The following is a 27,553-nucleotide window of genomic DNA, read 5'->3' on the forward strand; positions in this document are numbered from 1 at the left end:
GTTGAACTTACCAGAGTGAAGGCCCCTTCTGGAATGTCAAACAGGTATTCACTTCTGAGGCCTCTCTTACATTTGGGCCAAAGTGAATCACTGTTTCAGTTACATTTTTAGTGTTGATAAGTATCTATATAATTTTGAAGTCTAGTCCATAATACATAAACATCTCTACCACTATACACTAGATCAAAACTATGAATGAACTGCTAAACAATCAAAATGACTTATAAACCTCTCATATGATAGAAATGTAAATTTTACTGATGATACTTCTTTGAAGACTCTATTTTAATGCTAAACTTTCTCTATATCTTAGTCTACCAAAACACAGAATTGAAGTCTTTTAGTGTTTATGGTTAAATACCTGGAAAAATAATGTCAAAAGTTTATGCTCCGGCTCATCTTCTCCTGCAGATTGATGATTGTTTGTGTTCTATCCACCTTTTTGTGTGTGTTATATCCACTAGAGACTTTGAAATTAGAAGACTCAACTCAATTGTGTAAGCTTGTTAAATCACATCCTTAAATGTGATCCTTAAGTGTGAAAATGTGCCCATTTTCAGACTAGTGCTTGTCTTGATGTGAGTTGTAGGGACACAGGAAAGGGTTGAGAATTCAAGACTTACTAAGAAATTGTCCTGTTTAATCACTATATTAAATAGGTTTTATGAAGAGATTTTGATATTCCAAGAAGAAGTCATCAAGATCTCTTGGCCAGACCACATATGGTAAATATAGCTGTCTGGTACTGTGAATTGATTGACATTGAATACACTGTAATGGAGGATAGTACTTGACAGTTATTCAGTGTAACCTTGTCATGGTAGGGACACAGTAGAGTAGGATAAGACCAATTGAGAGTGTGAGCCATTCTAGGTGAGGAGCTTTCTGACAGTGTTACATACCACATTGTTTTTTCCACAGGTCAGTTTAATTCCATCTGAAACACCTGCTGAAACTCAGTGCATCTCAATATAGATGGAACTGTGCTTACCTCAGTTGAATGAGAAAAACTTCACTTAAGAATCAGGTGTCTCTCTTGCACCCAGTAGCTCTCTAGCAAGGATCTAGACCACTAAGAATTCCTTGAAGACAACCTAGGGCAACTTTTTGTTGTTGTTTAGTACATTATTTTATGTTTAAGATCAGAAATTCATCTTGCTGAGTTACTTGCTTTGTTTGCCTCATGTAGGGGCAGATATGAACTTACAAGAGAAGCCCAACTAGGTGGAGAATTCTGTCATGCCTATGCAGCGAGACTATGGTGGTCTCTTGGGAAATTTTCAGCACTCGATCTTTATTTTTAAAAATCAAAAATTCAAATGGATGATGGCATTCCCAAATGAGTTGCTTATCGGGGGAACCCACCCCCAATATTTCAGCGTAGGTTCTTTCTATTTTCCCGAAGTGTTGGCTGGTCTGAGAAATAAAGAGAAAGAGTACAAAGAGAGGAATTTTACAGCTGGGCCTCTGGGGGTGACATCACATATCGGTAGGACCGTGATGCCCACCTGAGCCACAAAACCAGCAAGTTTTATTAAGGATTTCAAAAGGGGAGGGGGTGTACGAACAGGGAGTAAGTCACAAAGATCACGTGCTTCAAAGGGCAAAAAAGGAGAACAAAGATCACATGCTTCTGAGGAAACAGGTCAAGGACAAAAGCAAAGATCACAAGGCAAAGGGCAAAATTAGAATTACTCATGAGGGTCTATGTTCAGCTGTGCATGTATTGTCTTAATAAACTTCTTAAACAACAGAAAACAGGGTTCGAGAGCAGAGAAGAAGTCTGACCTCAAATTTACCAGGGTGAGATTTTTTTCCCCACCCTAATAAGCCTGAGAGTACTGCAGGAGACCAGGGCATATTTCAGTCCTTATCTCAACCACGTAAGACAGACACTCCCAGAGTGGCTGTTTATAGACCTCCCCTCAAGAATGCATTCCTTTCCCAGGGTCTTAATTATTACTATTCCTTGCTAGGAAAAGAATTCAGTGATATCTTCCCTACTTGCACATCTGTTTATAGGCTGTCTGCAAGGAGAAAAATATGGCCGTATTCTGCCCGACCCCGCAGGCAGTCAGACCTTACAGTTGTCTTCCTTTGTTCCCTAAAATCATTGTTATTCTGTTCTTTTTCAAGGTGCACTGATTTCATATTGTTCAAACACACATGTTTTACAATCAATTTGTACAATAGTGGTCCTGAGGTGACGAACATCCTCAGATTACAAAGATAACAGGATTAAGAGATTAAAGTAAGACAGGCGTAAGAAATTATAGGAGTATTATTTGGGAACTGATAAATGTCCATGAAATATTCACAATTTATGTTCAGAGATTGAAGTAAAGACAGGTGTAAGGAATTATAAAAGTATTAATTTGGGGAACTGATATATGTCCATATTAAAATGAAATCTTTGCAATTTATGTTCCTCTGCCATGGCTCCAGCCAGTCCCTCCGTTCAGGGTCCCTGACTTCCCGCAACAGTTGCTATTTGGAGCATAGCTTCTAAGACCAATTTTTGTTCATTTTTTGCCTACATTCTAGGAACTCATGAGAACCATGTCTTTATTAGTTTTCTTGAAAGAAGCCAGAAACAAAGAAACAGAGAAAAGAGAGAGAATGGAAATAGGAAGGAAGGATGGGAGAAAGGAAGGAAGGAAGGGAGAGAGGAAGGAAATGTTTTTTCTGGTCATTAATTTTATATCTCTTAGATTCCTCCTTCCTTTCTAGAGTTAGGAGCATTATTTATTATCCTATATGTTGAAGGTGTTGAAATTAATTGTACCAAAATTTGTAATGCCTTGTTAATATATAATTTTCCAAAGGTAAAAGTATTACTCGTGCAAATATAATTTGAGCATATGTCAGTGTTTCTATTTAAATCATTAATAATGAGGGAATCAGTAAGAAGTTGTGATTGGTTGAAAGAGCATTTAGAAAGTTAGATATACATAGGCAAAGTTTCAATAACATGGCTGGGTTAGAAGCAAATCTAGTTGATGTCTAATAAGATTATGAATTTACATGGGTGCCTATTCTGCCAAATAAAAATTATTTTTATTCACACCAGACCAAAATCTTCAAGTTAACAAAACAGCATTGCTAAACCTTGGCCCTTTAATTAACATCAAACAGTAAGATGAACAAAATACCTTATTCTAGCTACCTTTTGGTTGGCTTTGCCTTTATGTGACAGAAACAACATGCCACCTACCTTTCTGCCTTATTTGCAAATCTCAAGAAAAACTTTCTGATACCTTTTGGGTACTGTGTATTGTAGTTCTCAGCCTACTAGCCTGTGATCTATTCCTTGCCTTATCCCTGCCCTGCAGTGCTGTGTATAATCATAGCTAAATTTTCCAGGTTCCTGTCAGCTGACTTGTGCTTGGATCTGGCCAATGGCATATAAAGTCAGGATAGGTGAGGAAGAAGGTAAAAGCCAGGGTCTTCCTCTCCCTCTCTGCCTGCCTTGAGGAAGCCTGTCTTACCGTAGTTGTGTCTCTTCTGTGGTTCAAGATTGCCATGGGCAGTCCCCACTGGTGTTTCTCTCTTCTGTAGGAACTCCCAAAGCCACTGGGGTCTGGTGTTCCTGCCGCTCTCTTTTGACCCTCCAAAAGCTTCCTGCAGTTGCTTATTTGGGGGATCCTCACTATTCCCTGGTTGTTTTCTCATCTCCCATCACCCAAGTAATCAATTGCAATAATTAAACGTAGTTTTTAATGTTCAGAGTTGTTTTGTTCTCCTAGTTAGACCTTAACTAATTTATTTAGTAGTGTTTCTTTCATTCTTATTGTTAAGCCTTGCTAAGCAACTCAGAAGTTTATACCAGTGATGATGCGTTCTCAAAAGTACTTCTGTCAATGTCAATATAATGCTTCACAGATATCATAAAGAATTACTTACAATGATTCTGAGAGATTATGGCTACAGAAGCTACATTTCTACAGAAGCAAGGGAAATTCTGTCAAACCAAATATGAGTTTTTTGTCATTCAACTTTAGTTTTGTCTTGAAACTTAGGTATTCATACATACATGAAAGAAGGCAGGGAGGGAGAGAGAGAGAGAATCAATCCAATTAGAGTCTAAAATATTTTTTATAATACATATAACAACCTTCACAATAAAAGTTATCTTCTCAATCAATTCTTTTGAACTCGATTTGATTGCCTTTTATGCCACAAATTGTATCTCCAAAAAATTGGTCTTTCAAGAGACTCTTCTTTAAATGACTCGATTTTTCTATCACTGAGTATCAAGAGTGACAGAAGGACTTCTCTGCTCTCCGATAGTATCTGCCGTGGAAATATTTCTGTTTTTAGATATTTTTGTGTTGTGTGATCTATTGTAATTGAAAAAATATCATGTTGACTTTTCTTTCTGTGGCTTTTTTCCGTGTGCATGTTTGTGTAAAAATCTATTTTTAAAAGATTTCCTTCTCTGCTAGTGCATTTTTGAAGTGTGTTGGTACATGGTACTGCATTAATTAAGAATAAATATCCCAAGCCATTTGATATATTTGTGTCACCCCAAAATTCATAGGTTCAAATTATAACCCTTCCAAGGTGATGGTAGGAGGTTGGGCCTTTGGGAGGTGATTAGATCATGAGGGCAGAGCTCTCGTGAATGGGATTAGTGTCTTCGTAAGAGGCCCCAGAGAGCTGGTTTGCTCATTCTACCATGTGAGGTTACAGTGAGAAGACAGCCATCTATGAACTAGGAAGAAGGCCCTCACCAGACATTGAACCTGCCAACACCTCGGTCATGGATTTCCCAGCCTCCAGGACTGCGAGAAAGAAATTTCTCTTGTTTATAAGCCACCCAGTATATGGTATTTTGTTATAGAAGCCTAATTGGTCTAATACACCACTTTTAACCATTCCTTTGTTATTTTTGGTGGAACTGGTGCTGAGATTGCTTTGCTCAGCCAATATAGTAATAGATTTTACTGGTTTTCACCCCCTTAGTGCTTCAGGAGCACCCAAATCTCAGCGTTCTTTGCCCAGCCAACCTTTTATCTACTCACTTCCATTCTTTCTAAGCCACAAATTAATTTGACTTTTGTAAAAGTACTCAACACACTTTTTTCTTTCCTCTGATTTTGCAAACAGAAAAAAGAAAAGATAAATTCAGCCATCATAGTTTGTTTCATCATATTTCTCTTTCTCTTTTCCCTTAATGTGTATTTTCTTCTTTATGTCTACCTCAAACCTGAAATATGTGCCTGTTTTCAGTTAGTTCAGTAGATGAGCATGATATATGTGACAAAAAGGTGTGTATATATATATATTTTTATGTTAAATCTATTTTTTTATCCTTGGCTTAACCATATGCCTAAAAGAGCCTAGAACTGTATCTCAACATCACTATCAACTTTGAATGCTTTATATCTTTTCAAAATCTTTTAAATTCAAGATGAATTTTGACATCTTGTTATTTTTCAGTCTTTTAAATTTGTCACGGTCAGTGATTCCAAAACTACCAAGTAAAGGACCTGACTTCTAAGTTAAGTCATTTTCCTTGTGACTTGGACATTTTACTTAAATAGGGAACTACATCATTAAAATTCTTTTTTTAATTATCAGAAGATATCAGTCATTTCCCCAGAAGTAAATAATCACAATGTTTTAGCTCTTTTAGTCCTTCCTTCTTTTGGAGGAAGATTTATATTTCCAAATAAAATGCTGTACTCTTTCTTGATTTATCAATTTCAGACTTTATGGACATCCACAATGATAATAGAGGAAATAACTCTTGTACGTTAACTTCATCAACTTCCTTAATCTTCTCGAAAGAGATATTGTGCCGTGTTTTAAAATTACTAGTGTTTATAGTAATATGACTTTGTATATATTATTCGACTGTCAATCAGATAGTGAACTATGACTGTTTCCTATCTCATACAACTTATTTCTTCCGCCTAGATTCATAATTATTGTATTTTTCATACATATATTTCACAATTTTATAAATGCTTGATCTGCCAAAACGAATTTCCAGACGTTCTATCAGTTCCATTGGTCATTAGTTCCATTTTTTTCCCTGACAGGTTTCTTTCACACTTCCTTTCCTCCGTACTCATACTTCAATCTGGACTAGTTAGTTTCTAGGATGGACACATACCTCTTATTGTAAGACTTCCCTTCCCAACTTATCTGTCTTAGATTTTCTGTTATGTTCTTGTACTGGTTAAATGCATCTCCCCAGTGGCTTCTTGAAAAAGAACGCATGAAAATTCAAATTTTTGAAGTTGTTGAGTATTTGAAAATGCCTTTATTCTTTCCTCAAACTAGATTGACAGTTTGGCTGAGTATAGAATTCTAGGTCAGACCTAAGACCATCTGCATAACATGCAGGACCCAGTGAAAAAATGAAAATATGCAGTTTCTTGCTCAAAATTATCAAGAATTTCAAGATAGTGACAGCAGAGCACTAAGGAAAGTGTGGGGCCCTCCTAAGTGCAAGGCCCTGAGTGACTGCCCAGGTATATGCCCATGAAGCTGGCCTTGGGAGGTCCTTTCAGCATGGAGATTCTGAGTTCTGGGAAAGTGACTCTTTCTTTGATAATTTTGTCTAATTCTCTTCTGTATTCCTTGTGTGTAGACCCCCAATTAGCTGGATATTAGATCTCCCAAACCAGCTCTCAATTTTTTTCTTTATTATTCTAGTATCCATCTTGCTGTCTTTTTGTCTACTTCCTGGGATAGAAATTAGACTTTTTCATCTACCCCTTCTGTTGACATTTTCATGTAAATTGTTAGTGTTAATTTCCAAAAGCCCTTTCATCACCATTTATTCCATTTAAAAAGTAGCATGTTTTTGCATCATGTATCAATCTCTTTTCTCAAAGTTTTTTGTTTGTTTCTTAATGGTTCTTTTCAGTCTTTATTTCAATTTATTAAGTCATATTAATGTTTCAGTGGTGAGCACCAATAAAGAAATTTTTTAACCTACCAGGAGTTAATGCAAACCATAAATACCCTTTTGTCTATTTCTTTTCAAACAATATAAAAATTATACCACAGTTAAATGATATAATATGACTCAGTTATTTCAGACAAGTAACACTGACCAGAAACACTTGATTGGTTCCTTGTTTAGACTCGATATGATCTTACTGTTTTCTTGTCTTCAAGGAGAAACAAATTGATTTTTAAAGCATTTCCAACTCTTTGAGTGTTTACATCTCTGTACTTATGAGGAACTCTTCAACAAACTGGAAATTACATAATGTCCATTTTTGTAGAAAAAGTTAACTCTTGAAGTAAAGAAATAGTTTACCTAAATAGTGACTTTTGGGGAAGAGAGAGAATAGTTACATATTCCTTTGTACTTAAAAGAGTTTTTTCAGTCACATATTCTCTGCCTCAGTGGGATTATTTTGCTCCTTTAAATGTAGACTGTAAACACATTTTTAAGAGTAATACTATTTGCATACTATTTTTTGTTGTATATATTTAAGGTAGACCAACGTGATGTTTTATATACATATACAGTGAAATGATTAGTACACTCAAGTAAATTAACATATCCATCATTTCACATAGGTAGCTTTTTTTTTTTTGGTGGTAAAATTACCTGAAAGTCTACTCTCTTAGCAAATTTCCAGTATACAATGCAATATTATTAAGTGTAGTCCTCATGCTGTACATTATGCCATCGATCCCATTTGTTTTCATTGCGTTCAATTATAGAAATTGTTTGGGGAATTATTTATCCTATAAAATAAAGGTATCATGGAGCTTTGCAGTTATATTTGCCTACATGAAAAAAAATACTGGAAAAGTCTTTACGTCCATAAACCCTGCATTTTAGACTAAGGTTCGGGTTTAGTTTCCTGAGCATCGACCTGCAGAATAGATAAGACTTCATTATTTAACAGATTTTATTATCAATTTTTTATTGTTTTAGAGTCAAGCAGGACTTACTGAAAATGACACAGTAGCTTCTTGTTCTGACAGTTTCTATTTATGTGGTTTCATGCGCTTCTGCTTATGGCCAGATTTTAGTGTTAATATTAATATATATTATAGATATATAATTTCTTTTAACTTTAGCGCTTCTGATTCTTATTATGGATTTCTTACAACCATATCCTTTTCACTTTTGTATTTCAATCAGATCACAAATGGGAGCATTGATAGTTATGTAATAATTATAAATTATTTTAATACATTTTATTTAATTATTACTTGTTATTCATGCTCTGTCACATGAGATATATCTTGTGTATTTTGTATCCTAAAATCTAAAAAGACATGCATAGACACACAGGGTTTTTCCATATGAGAACATTGTTACTTATGTAGGTGGTTATTCTGCAAGATTCGGTTATGTAAGGATAGCTTAGAAGGTATTCAGAGTACTTGGTTATGAAAACTGCATCATTTGACATTGAGTAACTTTTCATTTGGAATGTAGCAGTTCTGTATTTGAATAAAAATACTCAACAATTTTCTACAACTCAGTACTCTTTGTTCAAAAGAAGAAATTATTTGTCTTCTGCAATTGCTTGATTTAATCACAGAGCCAATCAATTGCTTTCAAAGATGGTATTGCTATTTTTGTTTCTGTCTTCTTTTACGTGTCCTGATCATTAGAAGGTAAGGAAGTCCCTTTAAAAACTAAGCAGATCAAAGTGTGCTCAGCACATATTTTCAGGCTGATTTTTAGAGTCTTATGAATTATCAAAGATTTGTGTCATTCTCTTTGGGAAAAGATCATTAATGATGCTTTAGATTTTTTTCATGTCTTTGATGATAATATAACTTAGAATTCTAAATATTTTAGTAAAATTGATGAAAAATGAAGGTATATACCAATAGCATCTATTTAGCCCATAGCCTTTTTCTTTTTCAAATTACTGATTACATATTTTAGCTTGCAATTTGCAATTTGATTAAGTGCAGACACAGGTATACACTTGTGAAACCATCACCATAACAAGAAAATTAGCATCCATCACTCTCAAAAGTTTCCTTGAACCTATTCCTCCCTGATTCTCACTTTCTCCATTCTTAAACAAACAACTAGTATCTACTTTCTGTCACTATTAGGATCATTTGCATTTTCTAAAATTTTATATAAATAGAATTCTCCTCCTCAATGATTGCATCTAGTTTTGTTATAAAAATAATTTGGTTACCTAGAATGAGTTGGGAAGTATTTACAGTTGATCAATTTTCTGGAAAAGTATGTATAGAATATTATTACATCCTTAATTTTTTTTATTTTTCATTTTTATTTATTTATTTTTTTTTGAGATGAATTTTTCACTCTTGTTGCCCAGGCTGGAGTGCAATGGTGGCGATCTTGCACTGCAACCTCCTCCTCCTGGGTTCAAGTGATTCTCCTGCTTCAGCCTCCTGAGTAGCTGGGATTACAGGCATGCACCACCACACCCGGCTAATTTTGTATTTTTAGTAGAGAGGAGTTTCTCCATGTTGGCCAGGCTGGTCTCAAACTCCCAACCTCAGGTGATCTGTCTGCTTCAGCCTCCCAAAATTTACCAGAGAAGTCTTCTAGGCCAGGAGTTTTCTTATGTGAAGGGTTTTTAGCCACAAATTTCATTTATTTGTTTCTTCTTGGTATTTGTTAGTTTGTGTTTTTTAAGAAAATAATTCATTTTATCTTAGTTATTGAATTTATTGGCATGATGTTGTTTATATTATTTTATTTTTATAATAGCAATCAACATTTTTGTCTACTAATTCTATCTTCTTTGTCGTATTTGGGTTAATTTTAACTCATTTATTTTTATCCTCATCATGGGTGAATTTTCCTGCTTGTTTGCATGCCTGAAAATTTTTTATTTGCTGAGAGACCACTTGGGGAAATATCACATAAAAAAATTGAAATTATATGAAAGTCAGAGAAATATGAATGCTGTCAATGGAAACAAATAAAATGTGGCCTGGTTTCTATGTAGGGAGCAATCACAATGAACAGGCATCTTCAAAGGACTTACGAGATAGGTAGCATCTCAGATAATGCGTGGTAACCAAACATGATTTAAGACAGTAACAGATGGTAGGAACATGGGAGAAAGAGAGTTCAGCAAGAGAGAAGCACTGGAATCTAAGATGATGTGAGGGTTTTTGAGGAAGAGTGACTACACCAGTTTGCTTAGAAATTAGGGTGTGCATAAAAGAAGCAATGGGAAATACCTGCAGTTTGACATTTGACCACATTGTTTGCATGCCATACAACCCTCAGAGATTGCAAATACCTTGAAGAAGGTATTGTTGTGCACACACACAGGTACCCATGCATTATATATGTATATGCGTATGTATCAGTGTGGTTTTGTGTGTATCCTTATATATATATACACTTATATATACATATATATTCTTATATATGTACTAATATCTATATATAGATATATATTCTTTTACACAGCCCCAGGTGCAGTAATAGATACCCAATAATCATTTATCTAACTGAACTGGGTTTTTAAACACCTTTTTAGCAAAGTTGTCTATACTGCTTGATACAACGGCTGTTAACTTGTTTTGTTACCAAACACAGTAGCCGTCCTCATCCACAATTTTCTGGGTCAGAAACTGCTCAGATTAGAACATCAAGAACATGCCCTCACCCTAAGCTTTGGGAACCAGAACAACTTATCTATGCCAGAAATTAAGAACATTGTTTTCTACTCAGCTTGCCCACCCTGATTGATGAAAGAAGCAAAATCATTATTAAAAAGAATTTTTGCTAAATTAAGGGAACTTGTTTATTTTATATACATGACTTTGTGCATAAAATATTTTATTTTCAGCTCTGAGAATTTGCCTATTGGATGGCTTAAGAATTAGGTAAATAGGATGTGATTATCTTAAAAATAAAGAAATTGTACAGATATATACAATAAAGACTTAACACTTTGGAACCCACCAGTACAGACCATACAATCATTTGAAAATTATTCATGAAGATGTTTGACCTTATATTATCTAGGAAGAAAGTAAAATAATAGCTGAAATAAGATTGTTGAGGATTGTTGTATATATAATTTGATTACAAAAGCATATTCGCAATTAGGATAGTAATGATATAAATGATTACAATTAGGGTAGTAATAATAATATAAATTATTCCATTAAGCTCGTGTTCTAGTTGTAAATAATATTTTTACAATATAAAGATTTTCCTTTTTATGTAAATAGAAATGTGCACTCATTAATGAAAATTTAGTACAAGTGAAGGAGAAAAAACAAGTCCTAGTAACCCCCCAATATACATTTCTATTCAGTCTTTTGGGGTTGACATAGTGAATATAGGTGTGTGTGTGTGTGTGTGTGCACGTGTGCGTGTGTGTGTATGAGGGGATATGGTTTTACTGAGCTATAACTATATGCAATTACATTTTCTAATTGGGTGGTAAAACCTTACAGAAGTGTTTTCCCCCAGTAGAAGTTTTATGTCCAATTATAGGTTTATATATCTAATTATGAATTATCAAGACATAATTCATAATATTTTGTTTTTAAACCACATTGAGATCTGTGTGTGAAAGGGCATGTTCATTGTGCAAGCATTAGAGCCTCTTGATGTTCACAAGTCTTACCAGTTATAGTTGCAGACGGGATGAATCCCCTAGGAACAACCACAGGCTGTTGTGAGTTAGGAAATGCACTTGTCCATGGTCTCCCAGGGTACTCATCATCTCATTTGATAATGAAGATTTCTCCATTCTTGACTACCTTATTTTGCTTCATTCTCTATTCATTTATCAGTGTGTTTTGGGTTCATCTGCATATAAAAGAAACCTCAAAATAATTGTGGCTTAAATGCAATTTTTGTTGTTCTTGCATCAGAAACAATCCAGAGATGGGCGATTTCATTCAGGTGGACCCGTAGCATGATATCCAGGCCACTTCCATTTTTTCTTTTCTACCATGCTTAGTGTGTGGCTTTCTTTTGCCAGGTCATTTATGATCCCAGATGGCTGCTGGCTTTTAGACAGTTCCGCTGCATTCCAGACAGCAAGAGAACTCCTTCCAGCACAGTTAGCTCTCTCCAAAGAACTGTTCTGAAAGTCTCACCAACAACCTCCATGCACATCTGTGGCAAGAATTTAGTCATGTGACCATACCTAGCTTCAAGAGAGCTTAGAAAATGTAGTGTTTTTAGTGGGAAAATCGCTAACAAATAAAAATAGAATGCAGTTTTTCAGGGAAAAGGAAGGCAACCCTTTGAAGTACTGTTGTTTTTAAACCACCTTATACAACCAAGCTGAACTCAAGTAATTTTCACAAGAAAGACATATGATAGTATATTTCTCAGCTATTGCAGGACTATGGAAAAACAAAAACAAAATCTCTATCTTCTACTTTCATAAATAAAGGACAGTTTGACTAAGAATAATGTTCTTGGGTCATAAGCATTACAAAAATCTCAAAACCCTCTGTATCTTGATCCATTATCATCACATTCGGTGTTTCAGACAAGCCTCAAAGCCAGGCTTAATTTTTCCTTTCTAAGTAACCTGTTTTGGTTGCATTTTTGCTGTGCTTTGTTTTGCTTATTCTGTACTCATAAGACTTATTTATTGGTATATACAATTTATTTTTCAATGTTAATGCCTGCTGATATTTTATGATACAAAAGTAAATGGCACCAAAAAAGTAATTGTTTACAGCTTCCTGAGTAAGACGTTTTCATTTAGGTGTGTCTTTTTTTTCCCATAGAGAAATGAACTATTTCTTATGGGTGGAGAAATGTCAAATACCTTTGCTGAAATTCTTAACTTGCCTTTGTATCTTCACCCTTGCCATTGAAAATTATCCAAAATAAATTGCTAGGAAGTCTGCTAAATTATCTCTAAGGGAGTGCCTAAAAGTAGCCGCAATCTACTCTCTCTTTTGCAATACCTCTGAATAGAATGGAATTAAATTCTGTCTGATGACTTAGGAAAATAGACAAGTTATCTTCATATTGCTTATCTATAGTATGGAGAGAGTAAGGAATATGTTCCTTTTGTACTTGGTAAAGAGCAGTATCTTCAGAAACACACCACTTACAATTTAATGCATAGAAGTTGCCAAAGCTGTTACAAACTTGTTAAGGTAATTTGTATCACCTTACTTTATTAGCTGCCTATTGCTATATAACAATTATCTCAAAGCTTGGGGCTTAACCCACTAAAATTAATTATCTCATGGTTTCTGTAACTCAGGAATCTAGCTGAGTTCTATACTTTAAAATTCCTCAGAGCATTGGGACACATCATCTTACGGACTCAAACATGAGAAAATATTTTCAAATTTGCCTCAAGTAAAAAACGAGTGCAGTAAATACACTATGGACACATACATATATTTTTTCTAGTCTCAGTTAACTTTTTAAATAACGTTTGCCTTTCGTCTTTGTCTTTGTTGCTTTATACAGTGAATAATAGCTAATCTAGCAGTCAGAAAAGCACTCTGTTTTTTTATTTTATGAAGTCTTCTCTTAATTTTATTTTTTAATTTTTTATTTAGTAGTTTTTTTGGGAGGTACAGGTGGTTTCTGGTTACATGGATAAGTTCTTCAGTGGTGATCCCTGGGATTTTTGTGCACCCATCACCCGAGCACTGTACACTGTACCCAATATATAGTATTTTATCCCACACCCCCTCCCACTCTTCCTCTGTGAGTCCCCAAAGTCCATTATATTATACTGATGCCTTTGCATTCTCACCTTTTAGCTCCCACTTATAAGTGAGAACATACTATATTTGGCTTTCCATTCCTGAGTTACCTCACTTAGAATAATGGCCTCCAGCTCCATCCAAGTTGCTGCGAAAGACACTATTTTATTCCTTTTTATGGCTGAGTAGTATTCCATGGTACATATATATCACGTTTTCTTTATCCACTCATTGGTCAATGGGCACTTAGGTTGGTTCCATATTTTTGCAACTGTGAATTAAGAAGAGCATCCTTTGAATATTCTCCTAGTGCCAACATTGAAAAAACAGAAAAACCATAGAATGAATTATAGGAATATACTTTTCTGAAAATGTCTATATTGTCTTGAATTTTCAGGAAGACTATCTCTGAAATATTGTACTTAAACTAGCTACCTATACTCATAATATTATTGAGAGCTGAATATAATACCTAATAATTCCCTACATAGTAAAGACCGGTCTTAATTATATCAAAAAAAATCTCTGAAAATAATGCTATTTGTTGACCTAGAAATAGCTATGTTAAAAATCTTAACTGAGTGTATTTAATACTGTACTATTTTCCAGATAGTTACAATAAATTCCTTGCTGTTTCTCTCTTTGGCTACTTTTTTGAAATAGACTAAGATGCTTAGTGAAGCAGCTGGAAAGAGGTGACGTTAACGTCGTTGACTTAAAGAAGAATATTGAATATGCGGCATCTGTGCTGGAAGCAGTTTATATCGATGAAACGAGGTAAGTTTTAACCTTCTTCTCTTTAATCTTCTTTGACTTACTCCCCTTTTTCTTCCTCTCTCAACCCTCCTTTATCTCAAACAGGAATTTAGAATATCTTCCTGTGAAACCAGAATCAAATCTTATTAAAATTTGAAAGGTTCTTCTTCATGTAGCTAATTAACTGGACTATGATTCTCTAAAATTAATACACATTTTAATCCAAATGTTTGAATGTCATAAAATAGTCAAACACTAAAGTGAAAAAAAAGTCTCCTCTTCCCCTACCCTCACTCTCCTTGGGCTCAGACTTTTAAATGTCAGAGTTACATGTAGGCTTATATTGGTTTTCACTGATGTAAGGATTTTCCCTATTATCTCAAATTTCAGAGTCCCTTTAGGAAAATGGATGTTACATGCCCACACATTCTCATGAGATGTGTCTATCAGGCCCTCTATGCAGGGATTGCTAAGGGGCATCCCAAATGTGTATTTTTGATCATCCAAACCTAGTCTCATAATTAGCAGTGATAAGGAGATTAGGAAAGGGGGACTTATTTGAAGAGGGTTGCCAGCTTAATGCTGTGACCCTCAAGGAGGCTATTCACCCCCTGGAGGATATTTGGCAAATCCAGGAGATGTGACCAGTGTCTCTTGGTGTTCAAAGATATCTGGTTCCTAATTCTCCGCTCAGAAAGGATAAAAGTGATAGGCTAATCAGGGCTACCTGTGAATTCAGAGGTAAGAGGGAACCTGTGGGGAGAGAGGCATGCATTTCCAGCATTTGACATGGAAAAGGTGCTAATTTTTTTCACAGCCATAAAGCAGGTAGAATAGAGGTCTCTTAAAGTACCAAAGACTACTTAAGTCAAATAGTGAAAAAGAGGCTGCATAGAGTAAGTGATGGTATAAGAGCCAGGGTAGGAATTATAAAAATTCAGCTAAAATAGTAGAAAATATAGATTCAAAGTACTCTCTTGGTATTAGCAAGTTGTCTCTGAAGGACCCACAAATGGTCCCCAGGAGAAAAAAAGTAGGCAGCATTTGGGCATTTGTCACACAGATGACAGCAAAACCACCAGTCTAGCCAGACCCTTTGGTCCTATAATTTCCTGCGTCTTGCACCACATTGCTAAACAACCAGAAGCAGCAGTGAGTGGGAATATGGAGGTGAGGACACCCACTAGGCCCCTTCCACTCTGCAGGTGTCCATGCCTGTCCCAGGGCTAAGCTTGGGGAACATGAGCAATGTTAAACCGGATGGGCAACTAAATAACATTAGTTTTTATTTACCTATGTGTACTGGACTTCACAGGCACGCGGATACACACACACACACACACACACACACACACACACACACAGTTTAATAAGTAAAAAATTCACATGATGAAATTCTTGCCTCTATCCTGGTCACAGTCTACTCTGTTTCTCATAAATTTCTTATATATCTTTCCAGCGATTTATTACATATTTTTATTTTGTATTTTTCCCTCATCCTTTCATGGAAGGTAGTATACTACATAAACAGTCTTTCATTCTTCTTTTTTTCACTGAAAAAGGAAACTTAAAAGTATCCTTTTATTGTATTCTGATTTTTAAAATATTTGACAATGAGAATTTTTACTAATAGCTGGCAGAAGAGGCCATATTGAGAGCTTTGTTGCACAAGCGATTCTTTCTTTGTCTGCAGAATGAAACTCCTCTACTAAAGCATAGCTTGGATAAATTATGTGAGGAAAAGAAAACAGGCTAGGCACAGTGGCTCACACTTATAATCCTAGCATTTTGGGAGGCTGAAGTGGGCAGATCACTTTTGAGCCCAGGAGTTCACAACCAGCCTGTGAAACATAGCAAAACCTCATCTCTACAAGAAAACACAAAAATTAGCCAGGTATCGTGGCGTGTGTCTGTAGTCCCAGCTATTTGGGAGGCTGAGGTGGGAGGATCACTTGAGCCAGGGAGGCCGAGGTTGCAGTGAGCTGAGACTGTGCCACTGCACTCCAGTCTGGGTGATGGAGTGAGATCATGTCAATAAATAAATGAATAAAAGAAGGAAAGAAGAAAGAATAAAAGAAGAAAGAAAGAGGGAGCGAAACAAAAAGAAAAAGAAAGAGAAAGAATGAAAGAACGAAAGAAAGAAAGAAAGAAAAAGAAAAAAGGAAAGAAAGGGAAAGAAAGAAGGAAATAGAAAGGAGAAATAAAGAAATTATTTTCTTGGTGAATGTTTACTGGATGTGTATGAATGTACATGATTCTTCTAAGTAAGCAGAATCCAAAGTGCAAATTTTAAAAATACCTGATGTTTTTCCCTTGCTCCCTCATTTTTATGTGTGCTCTTATTGTTCACAAGATGACTGAACTTAACAGGTTTAAGATTTATTCAATCTGTTCTTGAACAGATATTTTCTTTTCTATTTATCTATAAAACTTAAGAACCAAAGAACGATTTGAAGATTTCATTATTCACCTTCTAATGGCATAATGCTAACTACCTGGTTTGCCTAAGTATCCTGTCTGTCATTTAATAGATTATTATATGCTTTATTTATTTATTCATTTTTCTGGTGCATTTCCTTTCCCTGAAAAGTATGACTCCATGGATATTTGCTAACTTAGTTCCCCGTGATCCCTAACTCATTTAAATGTATGTTATACCTAAAGTATAGCCCTTTTTCATTTGAAAATTGCTCTTTTGCGGGGAAAAGAGGTTGAGCACAATGCTGCCCTGCTTTGTGGTAGAAATTCATTAATTTTTTTCCTTCTTATAACAAAACATTCCATCTCTTAACACCACATTATTCCTAATATTTACTCCAAATTTTTATTATTTTATTATAATGCTTCCATGGCATCATGAGTTTTAAATTGGATTGATAATAATACCCCACATTTGTATCATCTTCAAAGGGCTCTTAGGTTCATTATCTTGCATTAGTGTCACCACAATCCTATGTGATTGGCAGGATGATTATTACTTTCTACATTTTACTAATGAGAGAATTAAAGCTCTTAGAAGGAAAATGGTTTGACACAGGTCATGGATGGAAGTGTTGGCACAACTGGGACTAAAACCTAACCCATGACTTCTTACTTAGTACTCCTTCCTCTATACCTGGCTCTTCTCAGAGTATTCCTATAAAACAGAATGGTTTTTGATGACCTCTGAAAGATTTAGATGACAACATATAAAACATTGTGACAGCTGGAATTGTAAATCCTGTAGCTAACACGTATTAAGGGCCTACTATGTGCTAAAAAATCTTCTAAGCATTTTATACGTACCATTTTATTTAAACATCATAAAAGTCCTATGAAATAGAAACTCTATTATTACCAGATTGTATATGAGAAAACTTAAATCACAGAAAAGTTACATAGCTTACCAAAGGGAAGACAGGGAGTTGAAGAGTTGGATTAGGGCCTTGGCAGTCTGACTCTAGGGCTTGGGCTATGAAGTGCAATTCTCATACTCATCCCTTTTCTAACATTTGACGAAAAGGTGACTTCAGAGACACTGAAGTTTGATGAAAGTGCACAGGTTGTCAGGATCATCAGCCCCAGTGGTGTACGGATTGTGTGGCATCTCTTTCCAATTCTGCCTTCAGTAATTTCATGTGGCTAGCTTGAAAATGGCTACCATGGGAGTATTCACACCCATGACAAATAACGTGCTACAAATCAGAGTTTATTTTTTTCTGGAGAGTCTGTTGTTAAACATTTACCATCATACCACAGGTCAGACCTAAGATTACCTCTTACAAATCTCCTAAGAGCTGCGATTTTATGATCAAAATATCAGCTTAAGAATTTTTAGAACAATAATAATTTATGTGGTTGATTTTCTATATACTTAGTAAGACACACAGCAGTCAACTGAGGATGTTTCTGTTGAGATGTCCATACAGTTATTAAAGTACCGTTTCCCTTAAAACTATCAGTAAAACAGAGATTATGTAAAAGGAGTCAGGTCCAAGAAGCATTTAGTTGCTTTTAAACTTTAAAAACCTTTTGACTTCTGAAATGTTTTTTGATAGAAAATTCTCTTTCTAGAAAAAAATGATTCCATGAGTATTCCAGAGAGGTATTGTTTGAAAGTTGGGCTGGACTGAAAGAAAAAAGTCAGCACAAAATAAAGCAGTGTAAAAACACAAATTATTAATTGGTTTAAAACACACACACATACAGAGCCTTAATGACTGCAGAATTTCAGTTAAGAAAGCAATCAAAACAAAAATCTCCCTTTAAAGATGATTTTGGTGAGAAAAATAAAAACAGTTTCTGAATTCTGACTCTTAGTAGAGATAATAGCACAATACGCTAATGAATATGACTGCTGGATTTTTTAAAAGACATTTTCAAATGCAAATGCCAATCCTTTATGAGTCTTGTATTCAGAAGTGTCTCTAGAGGCTATTGTTTTTCAAACTTACAAAGTTTTAATCCAGAAACATGTAGCCTAAAAAAATATGTTCGATTTTCCTTATTTGGATTGGGATATTGCCAAGCAAAGTAGCATCTTTGGCCTCATGAATGGCTGGGCAGGCAGCTGCCTGAGAGGTATACTTTCAAGATGAGTATTGTGCCTACTAATACCTCCTAAAAACACAATTTATAACTTTCTTTGGTTAACATGAACCAATCTGTCTCATAATTACGATGATTAGCGCTTAGACTCTGGATTCAGAAAGAGTAGGTTGTTCGAAGCCTGGATTCTCTATTTAATGCTCTTTCTTTAAGGAAGTTACTTTACATCCCTGGCTTTGTCATCTACAAAATAACAGTAAGGACAATGTTCACTTCATAAAGTTGACATGAGAATTAAATGTGTAACAATGCCTAACAGTAAAATTTAAATAATAACAAGATATTTCTATTTTAAATAAAATTCTTATTTGTTACGTATGAGTAAAATGCAAATAACTCTGGGATACATAACACATGAAGGTATATGATTTACATATTCTAATGAAGGTATCAAATGCTTCCCTGAGAGCAGTTTTTAATCCTGAGAAAATGAAAACAGGTGGGTGCTGGTCACCAAGGAATGAAAGCATAAAATTATGGAAAAGAGTGCCTTTCCCTTAATACAGAGTCACATTATCTCTGTAAAAACATCAGTTGACTTTTGCATCTTGCTAAATCTAAGGATCCTTAATTTGGGGTTAGATACTGCATTGATGTCAATCAGTACTTTGAGAAGTTAGTCTGGTAGAAAGAAATTGAGTGACATTTTAGGGTACATTAGAGGCTAAGATCATTGAAATCACTGAGTAGAGGGACTTTTCAAGGAATCTTCACTCATTTAACAAATACCTGTTGAGTACCTGAAATGAATACCAGACACACTGGTAATCAGAATCAGGAGCAAAATTGTACAGGCAGCTGGTGGCTAGAAATGGGTCTAGAATTGTGAAGACAAACCTAGGCACAAGAACAAATGCTCAAATAAGAAACAGTGAGATGTAGAGAGAGACCCAAGCAACAGTGACAGATTACAAGGAGGAAACACCAAGTATCAACAGTAACTGATAACCAGAGGGAGTAACATGGGGTAAGAATGGGGTAAGAATTTATACAGAGTCAGACTTCCAAACCAGATATGTCTAGACTTCTAGACTTGCAGGCATTTTTGAGTATTAATGAGTTTGTTCTCTGGCAAAGCTCTCCCTGCCTATTCTTAAAGACATGGCTTCTAACAAGAGGACTAAAGGTAAAATATGTCTGGAATATGCTAGATATATGTGCATGGAAGCTCAGAAATATAGTGCCAATTAGAGATGTGAATTATAACTCAAGGGTCTCAGAATTTTTAAATACCTTTACTTTGATGCTAATCTTCAATAGTTGGAGCTCCGTTACTATTTGAACATGTTCTCCATCCTAAAGTTCTTGAGAATGGCCAGTGAATGTTTACTTATTTCACCAGTCTGTCCTGGCTGTCACTTTCCTTTGCAGCCAGCTCTCTGGCTTCAGACTGATGAATTGTTCCTTTGCATTTTTTTCTTTTTACCTATTTTTTTTCCTCAAGTCCAGCTATCTATAGCCAGGATCCCAAGCATGAGCTCAATCCCTTCCTCCTGTTCTCCATACTGAAGCTAAAATCAGCTATAACTGCTATAAGGCATTAGTGATAGATGCTTTCTTTTTTCTTTCTTTCTTTTTTTTTTTTTTGAGAAGGAGTCTGGCACTGTCGCCCAGGCTGGAGTGCAGTGGTGCAATCTCGGCTGACTGCAAGCTGCGCCTCCCGGGTTCACACCATTCTCCTGCCTCAGCCTCCCGAGTAGCTGGGACTACAGGCGCCTGCCACCAAGCCCGGCTAATTTTTTGTATTTTTAGTAGAGACAGGGTTTCACTGTGTTAGCCAGCATGGTCTCGATCTCCTGACCTTGTGATCTGCCCGCCTCGGCCCCCCAAAGTGCTGGGATTACAGGCGTGAGCCACCGCTCCTGGCCGATAGATGCTTTCAAAATCTACAACTTAAGCCCTTTCATAGAGGTCCCTTATCAAGCATCTTGCTGCATCCTCTAATGCCTGATGCCCATGTCACAGAGAGCTTCTACTACAGAAGTCCTTTTGACATGTCTTGCTGTCCTGAGTTCAGGACCTCAAGTTCTGTGACCAAAATAAAGATAGGGGGCAATCAAAATTAATGTCATTCATCTCTAAGGATCAATCCCTATGTTAAAAGACTGTGCAGTCTAAATTCACATTTAGAAAAAACATGACAGTTTTCTAAAGGACACAGAACCTGAGTGATGCAGCTATGCTCATGGTGAAGACAAGCTTGAGCATTACTTTCTGGAGATGTTTAGCCTCTTGGAATCTCGTGTCTCAGTCTTCTAAATGCCAGAGGAGAGCCCTTAATTTTTTTAGTGTAACTAAAAGACCTATTCAAAATATTTTTTATAAAACAAAAAAGTTAGTCTGCACTGAAGGTAAAATAAAGCCTATCTATGTAGACTAAACCAATTTTTTGACTTTTCAAATGTCAAAGTTTTTTCACTTTCAACTATTAAGGTTTAAAAAACGCTTGGAATTCCATATCAAAACGGGCTACCATGTTATCCTAGTAATTTAAATCAAGGGAGGGGATAAAATTGGAGGTGTGGAACAGGAGGGTAGTTAAGGGCAGGCAGGTAGTTAAGGAAAACATGAGTATTTAAGGCAAGGCATGGAGTTACCAAAGAGGAGACTAGAAAGAATAGACACCAAAGCAACAGGCATATATGACAAATATGAATTGCCAAATTAGCAGAAAGCAGGGTTACTGAAAAGGGTAAATCAAATGCCACAGTGTGAACCACTGGATGAGTTGGGAGATTCCTAATGCCCTGAAGTAGAGTTTCAGCAAAGAGAAAAAGCTACCAGCCAGAAGATGATACTATGAGGAATTAATGTGGAATGGCTTCGTGAAGAAATTAGTATAGACTATTTTTCCAGAATTTGCTAGAGTACAAAAAACAGAGATAGACCAATCTACTGATTTGGACATATACTTGAGGAATCCTTTTTGTATGTTTTTGTTCACATTGTTTTTAGGATGAAAGGCTGGTATCTGTAGCCCAGTAACAAAAAGTTTAAAAAACATGTTTAGCATGACAAGAAAAAAAATGCTTCCTAGAAAGATTAGGTCAAGAAGTCATCCTTGGGAACTTATCTAGGAAGAGGGAAATAGCCAAACAATGGTTGAAAATGTTGATGTGGCCAGGTGCAGTGGCTCACGCATGTAATCCCAGCACTTTGGGAGGCCGAGGCGGGTGGATCATAAGGTCAGCAGATCACAAGGTCAGGAGTTCAAGACCAGCCTGGCCAGTATGGTGAAACTCCCTCTCTACTAAAAATACAAAAATTAGCCAGGTGCGCTGGTGCACACCTGTAGTCCCAGCTACTTGGGAGGGTGAGGCAGGAGAATCGCTTGAACTCAGGAGGCAAAGGTTGCAGTGAGCTGAGACCATGCCACTGCACTCCAGCCTGGGTGACAGAGCAAGACTCTGTCTCAAAAAAAAAAAAAAAAAGAAAAAAAGAAAAAGAAAGTATAGATGAACTTGGAGCTAACTAGTGCACAGCCAAGGGTCTTCAAGTAAGCAAAACATGACTAGCATTGTAAAATCCGAAAGATTTCATTTTAAACTCAGTATTTCATTTTAAACTCAGCTGCTTAGCATGGGTAAATGCGCTGCAATAGTTATGGCTAACGTATGAATAATGAGCTGCTAAACTTGGGGAATGATGTGGAGAGCAAACTCTTTATGTTTAATCACTACAACCTGCACATCATGATGGCACTCACTCACGTGTGCTCCTTTGGCATTTAGAGTCAGAATAAGAGAGAGGAAAAAGAGAAATAGATTGGGCTAATGAACGGCTTTTATTAATATTTCAATTGTAAGTGACAGGAAACCCAACCAAGCCAGTTTAAACAAATGATTAACTTATTGGCTTTCATGGCCAAAATATTGATGGCTAGTGGTGACTATAAACATAGGTTGATCTAGGGCACAAATTATGTCAGCAGGTCCACCTCTGTTTTGCTTGCTCTGGAATGGCTCGTTGATGTTTTGTCTGGTGGCAAGATGGTGACAGTATTTCCAAGCTTCACATCCTCACACCATCAAATCCAACAGGAATGAGAAAAGTTTTCTTTCCCAGAGGATCTGATAAGCATATCCTTACGTTTCATTGGCTCTAGTTAGGTAACATATTTATCCCTCAACCAGTAATTGTGTCCAGGGGAGTTGAATATACAAGGTCAGTGGTCAAGCATCCCATGAGAAAGATAGGTGGTCAACTCTATTTAAGTCATAACGCTTAAGAACTGAGAATGGAGGAGAGTGCTTTCTCAAACCACAACTGTGTTCTCTCTGCAGTGAAAACTAAAATGTTTCTGTTAGTGCCACAAACAGGGGACCTGGATTGGGGTTTGTGTGGGATGTGGTGGAAAGCCCTTGATTGGCAGTTCAGCAACTCCTTTCTTGGCTTTGCTCCTACTAATGATTAGTCTCTAATCATTGTTTTTTTCACGCGGAAGATAAAGTCTCTAGTCCCTTTTTGTTCTGGAATTGTGTGATTTTATCCATGGTTCCAAAGTCCCCCTGTAAAGACCTGCTCATGACTCAATTACCCTGACTAACACGAGGGTGACAGGAGGAAACTGCTTATCATTTGCTTAGCATTTATAAATATGGGCTCTTGTATTCTTCAAATTATTTCCATTTGGAAAAGTCCCTGAGGAAATCAGTTTGAGGAAAATGTGCTAAGACGCTGCTGGAGCTCAGTGAATCATTAAAAATCAAGTAATGATTTTTCTGAATTCCATTTTTATGGTGTGAGTTGTGGGGAGGGGTGGCTGTTTGGAGTGTTGTGTTTGTAGGCTGTTCTCACCCTGTAGGTGGAGTGTGAAAATCACTTAGAAAAAGTTGCAATACTTTTTGGTTGGTTTTCCTATTTTCTGTCCATCTGTGGTGTGTTACTTTCTACAAACTTTCAAAAACAGCCTCACTCATGAAAAGGGGGAAAAAACCTGACCAGATCTTTTGAGAAATGACTAACAAAAAAGCTCTATGTGTTGAATAAGATCTGACTATTTGTGATGTTTTGATTCGATGTAATATAAATGAATATTTCCTGCATTTTAAAAAGATGTTTTAAATATTATTCTTTTCTAATAATGATAATAATAATGAAAATTGTATGACAGTTAAATCCAAGGCAACATATTATTCAATTTGCATATATGATTCCATATAATTCTCAAAAATGCCTATAAATTAGATACTTATATTCTTTCTACTATAAAGTTAAAAAATTTAAGGCATAAAGAAAGTAATTCACTTGCTTAGGATTATATAATTATTAAGCATCAGAGACAAGTTCAAACTTGAATATATCAAACATCTATTTTCCTCTTTTTTCCTAGCCAACAGAACCCATTTTTTCCTTATTATTTACTCCCTTTTTTAAGGCCAAGTGGATTCAGGGGACACCAACATCAGCCCCAGGCTCATGATGGATGGCTCCTAATTGATATTAACCAGTTATTATTCTCCAGTTCACTAATCAGTGAGTTTAGGCTTGGACATGTGATATGATTCTGGCCAATGAGAATTGCATAAAGGGCAGAATGAAGGGGGTGCTGGCAGAAGGTTTCCTCTTCATAGGAAGGGTGTCTTATGCTTCTGGGTGGTATGTCTACATCTGATGCTTACAATGAATACGGCCATCTTGCTTCAAACAGAAAGCTAAACCTAATACTAAAGTTGTTCATGTAGAAAGATGAAGGAAACCTTAGTCCTTGGTGATATCGTTGACTTCCTGATTAAAAAAATCCCTTACTGGAGTCAACTTACTTTTAACTGTTTTTTAAGGAAATCAATCAATTTCTACATTATTTGAGCCACTTTCATTTAGGTTTGATGTCACTCGTCATTGACAGCATTCTTACAGCCAGGTAGGTAGGACTTGCTCCAAATTCATGTTCTTCATCTCTAATCCTTCCCAGGAGTCACTTTACCCTAGCGATAAATCCTAATGCAAATGTTTGATTTCTAAGTTAGCCACTAATAATTCATAATCTATTTTCCCATGAAACGAGGTAATAGGTTGTTTCCAAGGTAACCCTCAAAACATTGATCCCATCATAAAGTCGAACAACATAGGTGTTTCTTGAGCATGTGTCATAGGTGTTTCTTGAGCAAGTATCAAGTAGTAGAAATAAGGGACTTACATTTTTCTACATACAAAGATGTCTGTACATTCTTTACTAAATTTATATAGCCTACTTCCAAACATATTTTTCTTCTGTCTACTCTCCATATCTTTTATCTCGTTTCCATCCCCATCAGTCTAGCTAGAGTCACCATTATCTGTGAGGCTGTCTCAGGCCTATCTGTCTAGACACACATTAGTCAGTTCCATACAGGGACCCTGCCATCCTGCAGGCTCCACCCAGGAGTAGGGGCTGGGGATAGGGTGGGGCATTCAGCTGGCTTCTGCTGCAGGATCCTGGAAACTTATCTGGGGCATGCTCCCGCCCTCCTCACAGTTTGTCTTGGATTAGAGGTCAGGCAGGATCCAGTGTTCCTTCTCAAGATCTTTCCTGCCTTCCTTTCTGACTACTCTTCATTAGTCTGGGATATCTTTGGTTAATCACAGGAATGGGAACTTTGCTCTGACTCATCACATGTTCTTCTATTATCTTTTCCTGGGTCTCTCTTCCTTCCGTGGGACATGGATTTTTCCCTCCTTGAGGTTATTGTGTGTCATTTACAACTTGAGTCAGTGAGTGAATTCATGGCTGACCTTATATACAAAGAGTTACAGGATCACAGAAAATACTTTTTAAATTTTTTTTAAAACATTTTTACACATGAAAATTATCTTTTTCTACATTAAACAGGACGTGACTAAAAACATTGACATATACAACGTATGCATCAAAATAAGCAAATAAAAATGACTTTATTCCTCATCTGGGCTAATACCTAACTAGTGCAAATACCTGAATATTTTAAAAATCCCTAAAACCAGAGACCCTATGCCTATGTTTTTTATAATTTTATTCATTTATTCAACAAATATTTATGAAGGACACACTATATACACTGATACTTATTTCGCTATTCTGTTTGGCTACCGTTACCTCTCAGTTGTCATCATCCCTACTATTTTGGCCTCGTGGGTTTAGAAAGAAATATATTCCTTATCTCCCCTTACACTCTTGTCTTCCAAATATACCCCTGCTCTACTGAGGACACATTCTCCACCCACGGTCTGTTGAAAATTGACTTTTTTAGTTCGCAATCAAGTAACATACAGATAATTCCCATTCGTAACATCATTATAAAAGATTCATTAATTAAAATACTTTCATGGGGACTCTTCTGACTGTTCCTCCCGATATAATTCACCAACATGCCTCATCACTGATGGTGAAATAACGTGCATAAGGAAATAAGCAGTGCCATTCAGTACATGTCATAGAAAATAAGTAAATCATATTTTCTTGGTATAGAGCTTCCCTTAATTGGCAAGCTGTGAATGAAGGAGAACAGTGTTCTCAAACCTTAGTAGTCATTGAAATCACCTGAAGGGCTCGTTAAACCAGGGTGCTGGGCCTCACTCCCAGACTTTCTGATTCAATAGGTCTTAGAGCATGGGAAGTTTCATGTCTAACAAGTTCCCAGGTGATGCTAATTCTTCTGGTCTAGTGACAACAATTTGAAACTACTCTTCTAGATGATGTCACAATGAGACCACACATTAAAAAAAAGAGAAACAGAGAGACCATTAGAAATTTGATGGTTAGAAATTTAAGGTCTTATCAAGACTATGCCCCAAGTGTTGTTCCAAGTTGTAAATGAGATAACTTTGTGCTAAAATGCCCCCAACTCCAACCTTTTTTTGTACTGATAAAGGAACTAAGTCTCACGTGGATGAAATATTTTTTCCAAAACTACACAGCCAATAGGTGATGAAGCCAGGAGTTTGACTCCAGAGGCAGTTTTTCTAACTACAGAGGATGCTTATTAATCAAAATTTGTTAATCAGTGGAGCATTAGGCTCTGTGCCTAATGGAATATTTTCAAAAATGTTTTTGAGCCAAGAGGATTTCCCGGTGGGAAGCCAAGAGTCATCAGCAAGGCTTTGGGCAGTTTTCTGCCTCACCCATTATCCCCAATTCCATCCCCAAACGACTCCAAAAATACAATCTTGATCCCAGCTCTCCAAGCAATTTGACTCTTTCTCAGGCCCTTCCCCTCAACATTCTTTGGGTCCTTTCTGCCTCTCCTGGGGGACAGGACCTCCACTGCCTCCACCTTTGCTTCCTAGATTGGGTACGGAGTAGGCACCAAGCACTCCGTAGGTCTTACTTTGGAGAAAGCCACATCTAACTTCAATATTATCCTTACTTGACCTCATTTACGCCAAGATTTGCCTTTTGGGAATTGAGCTAAGGTCGGCATAACTGACTTCTCCACCCAAAAGTTCAGTCTTCATAGTCACTCATATACAATGGTCATCTTCTCACAGTTAAAAAAAAAAGTTGGGTCAGGGAGAGGCTAACTATACCAGAGGAACATTGAACAAATCTATCAGGAAACTGTTTTTTTTTGTTGTTGTTTTTTTTTTTTTTTTTTTTTTTAAACAGCTATTGAGATAA

The 27,553-nt window shown here is 36.3% G+C and overlaps 1 protein-coding gene across 10 annotated transcripts in view; it reads left to right on the top strand.

The window, feature by feature from the left end:
* PDE1A (phosphodiesterase 1A) overlaps positions 1-27,553 on the top strand; it is a 465,582-nt gene that overhangs the window by 332,513 nt on the left and 105,516 nt on the right. For all 10 annotated transcript variants that reach the window (XR_009214035.1, XM_058440471.1, XM_058440478.1 and 7 more), the window contains one exon: positions 14,299-14,412. Coding sequence is in view for 9 of the 10 variants with exons in the window: in XM_058440471.1 (XP_058296454.1) it covers positions 14,299-14,412 (114 nt within the window). In the remaining variant the exon portion in view is untranslated. The remainder of the gene's footprint in view (positions 1-14,298; positions 14,413-27,553) is intronic.

This window comes from Hylobates moloch, unplaced genomic scaffold (genome assembly GCF_009828535.3).
Source record: "Hylobates moloch isolate HMO894 unplaced genomic scaffold, HMol_V3 SCAFFOLD_1, whole genome shotgun sequence".
In the NCBI taxonomy this organism is placed as follows: Eukaryota; Metazoa; Chordata; class Mammalia; order Primates; family Hylobatidae; genus Hylobates; species Hylobates moloch.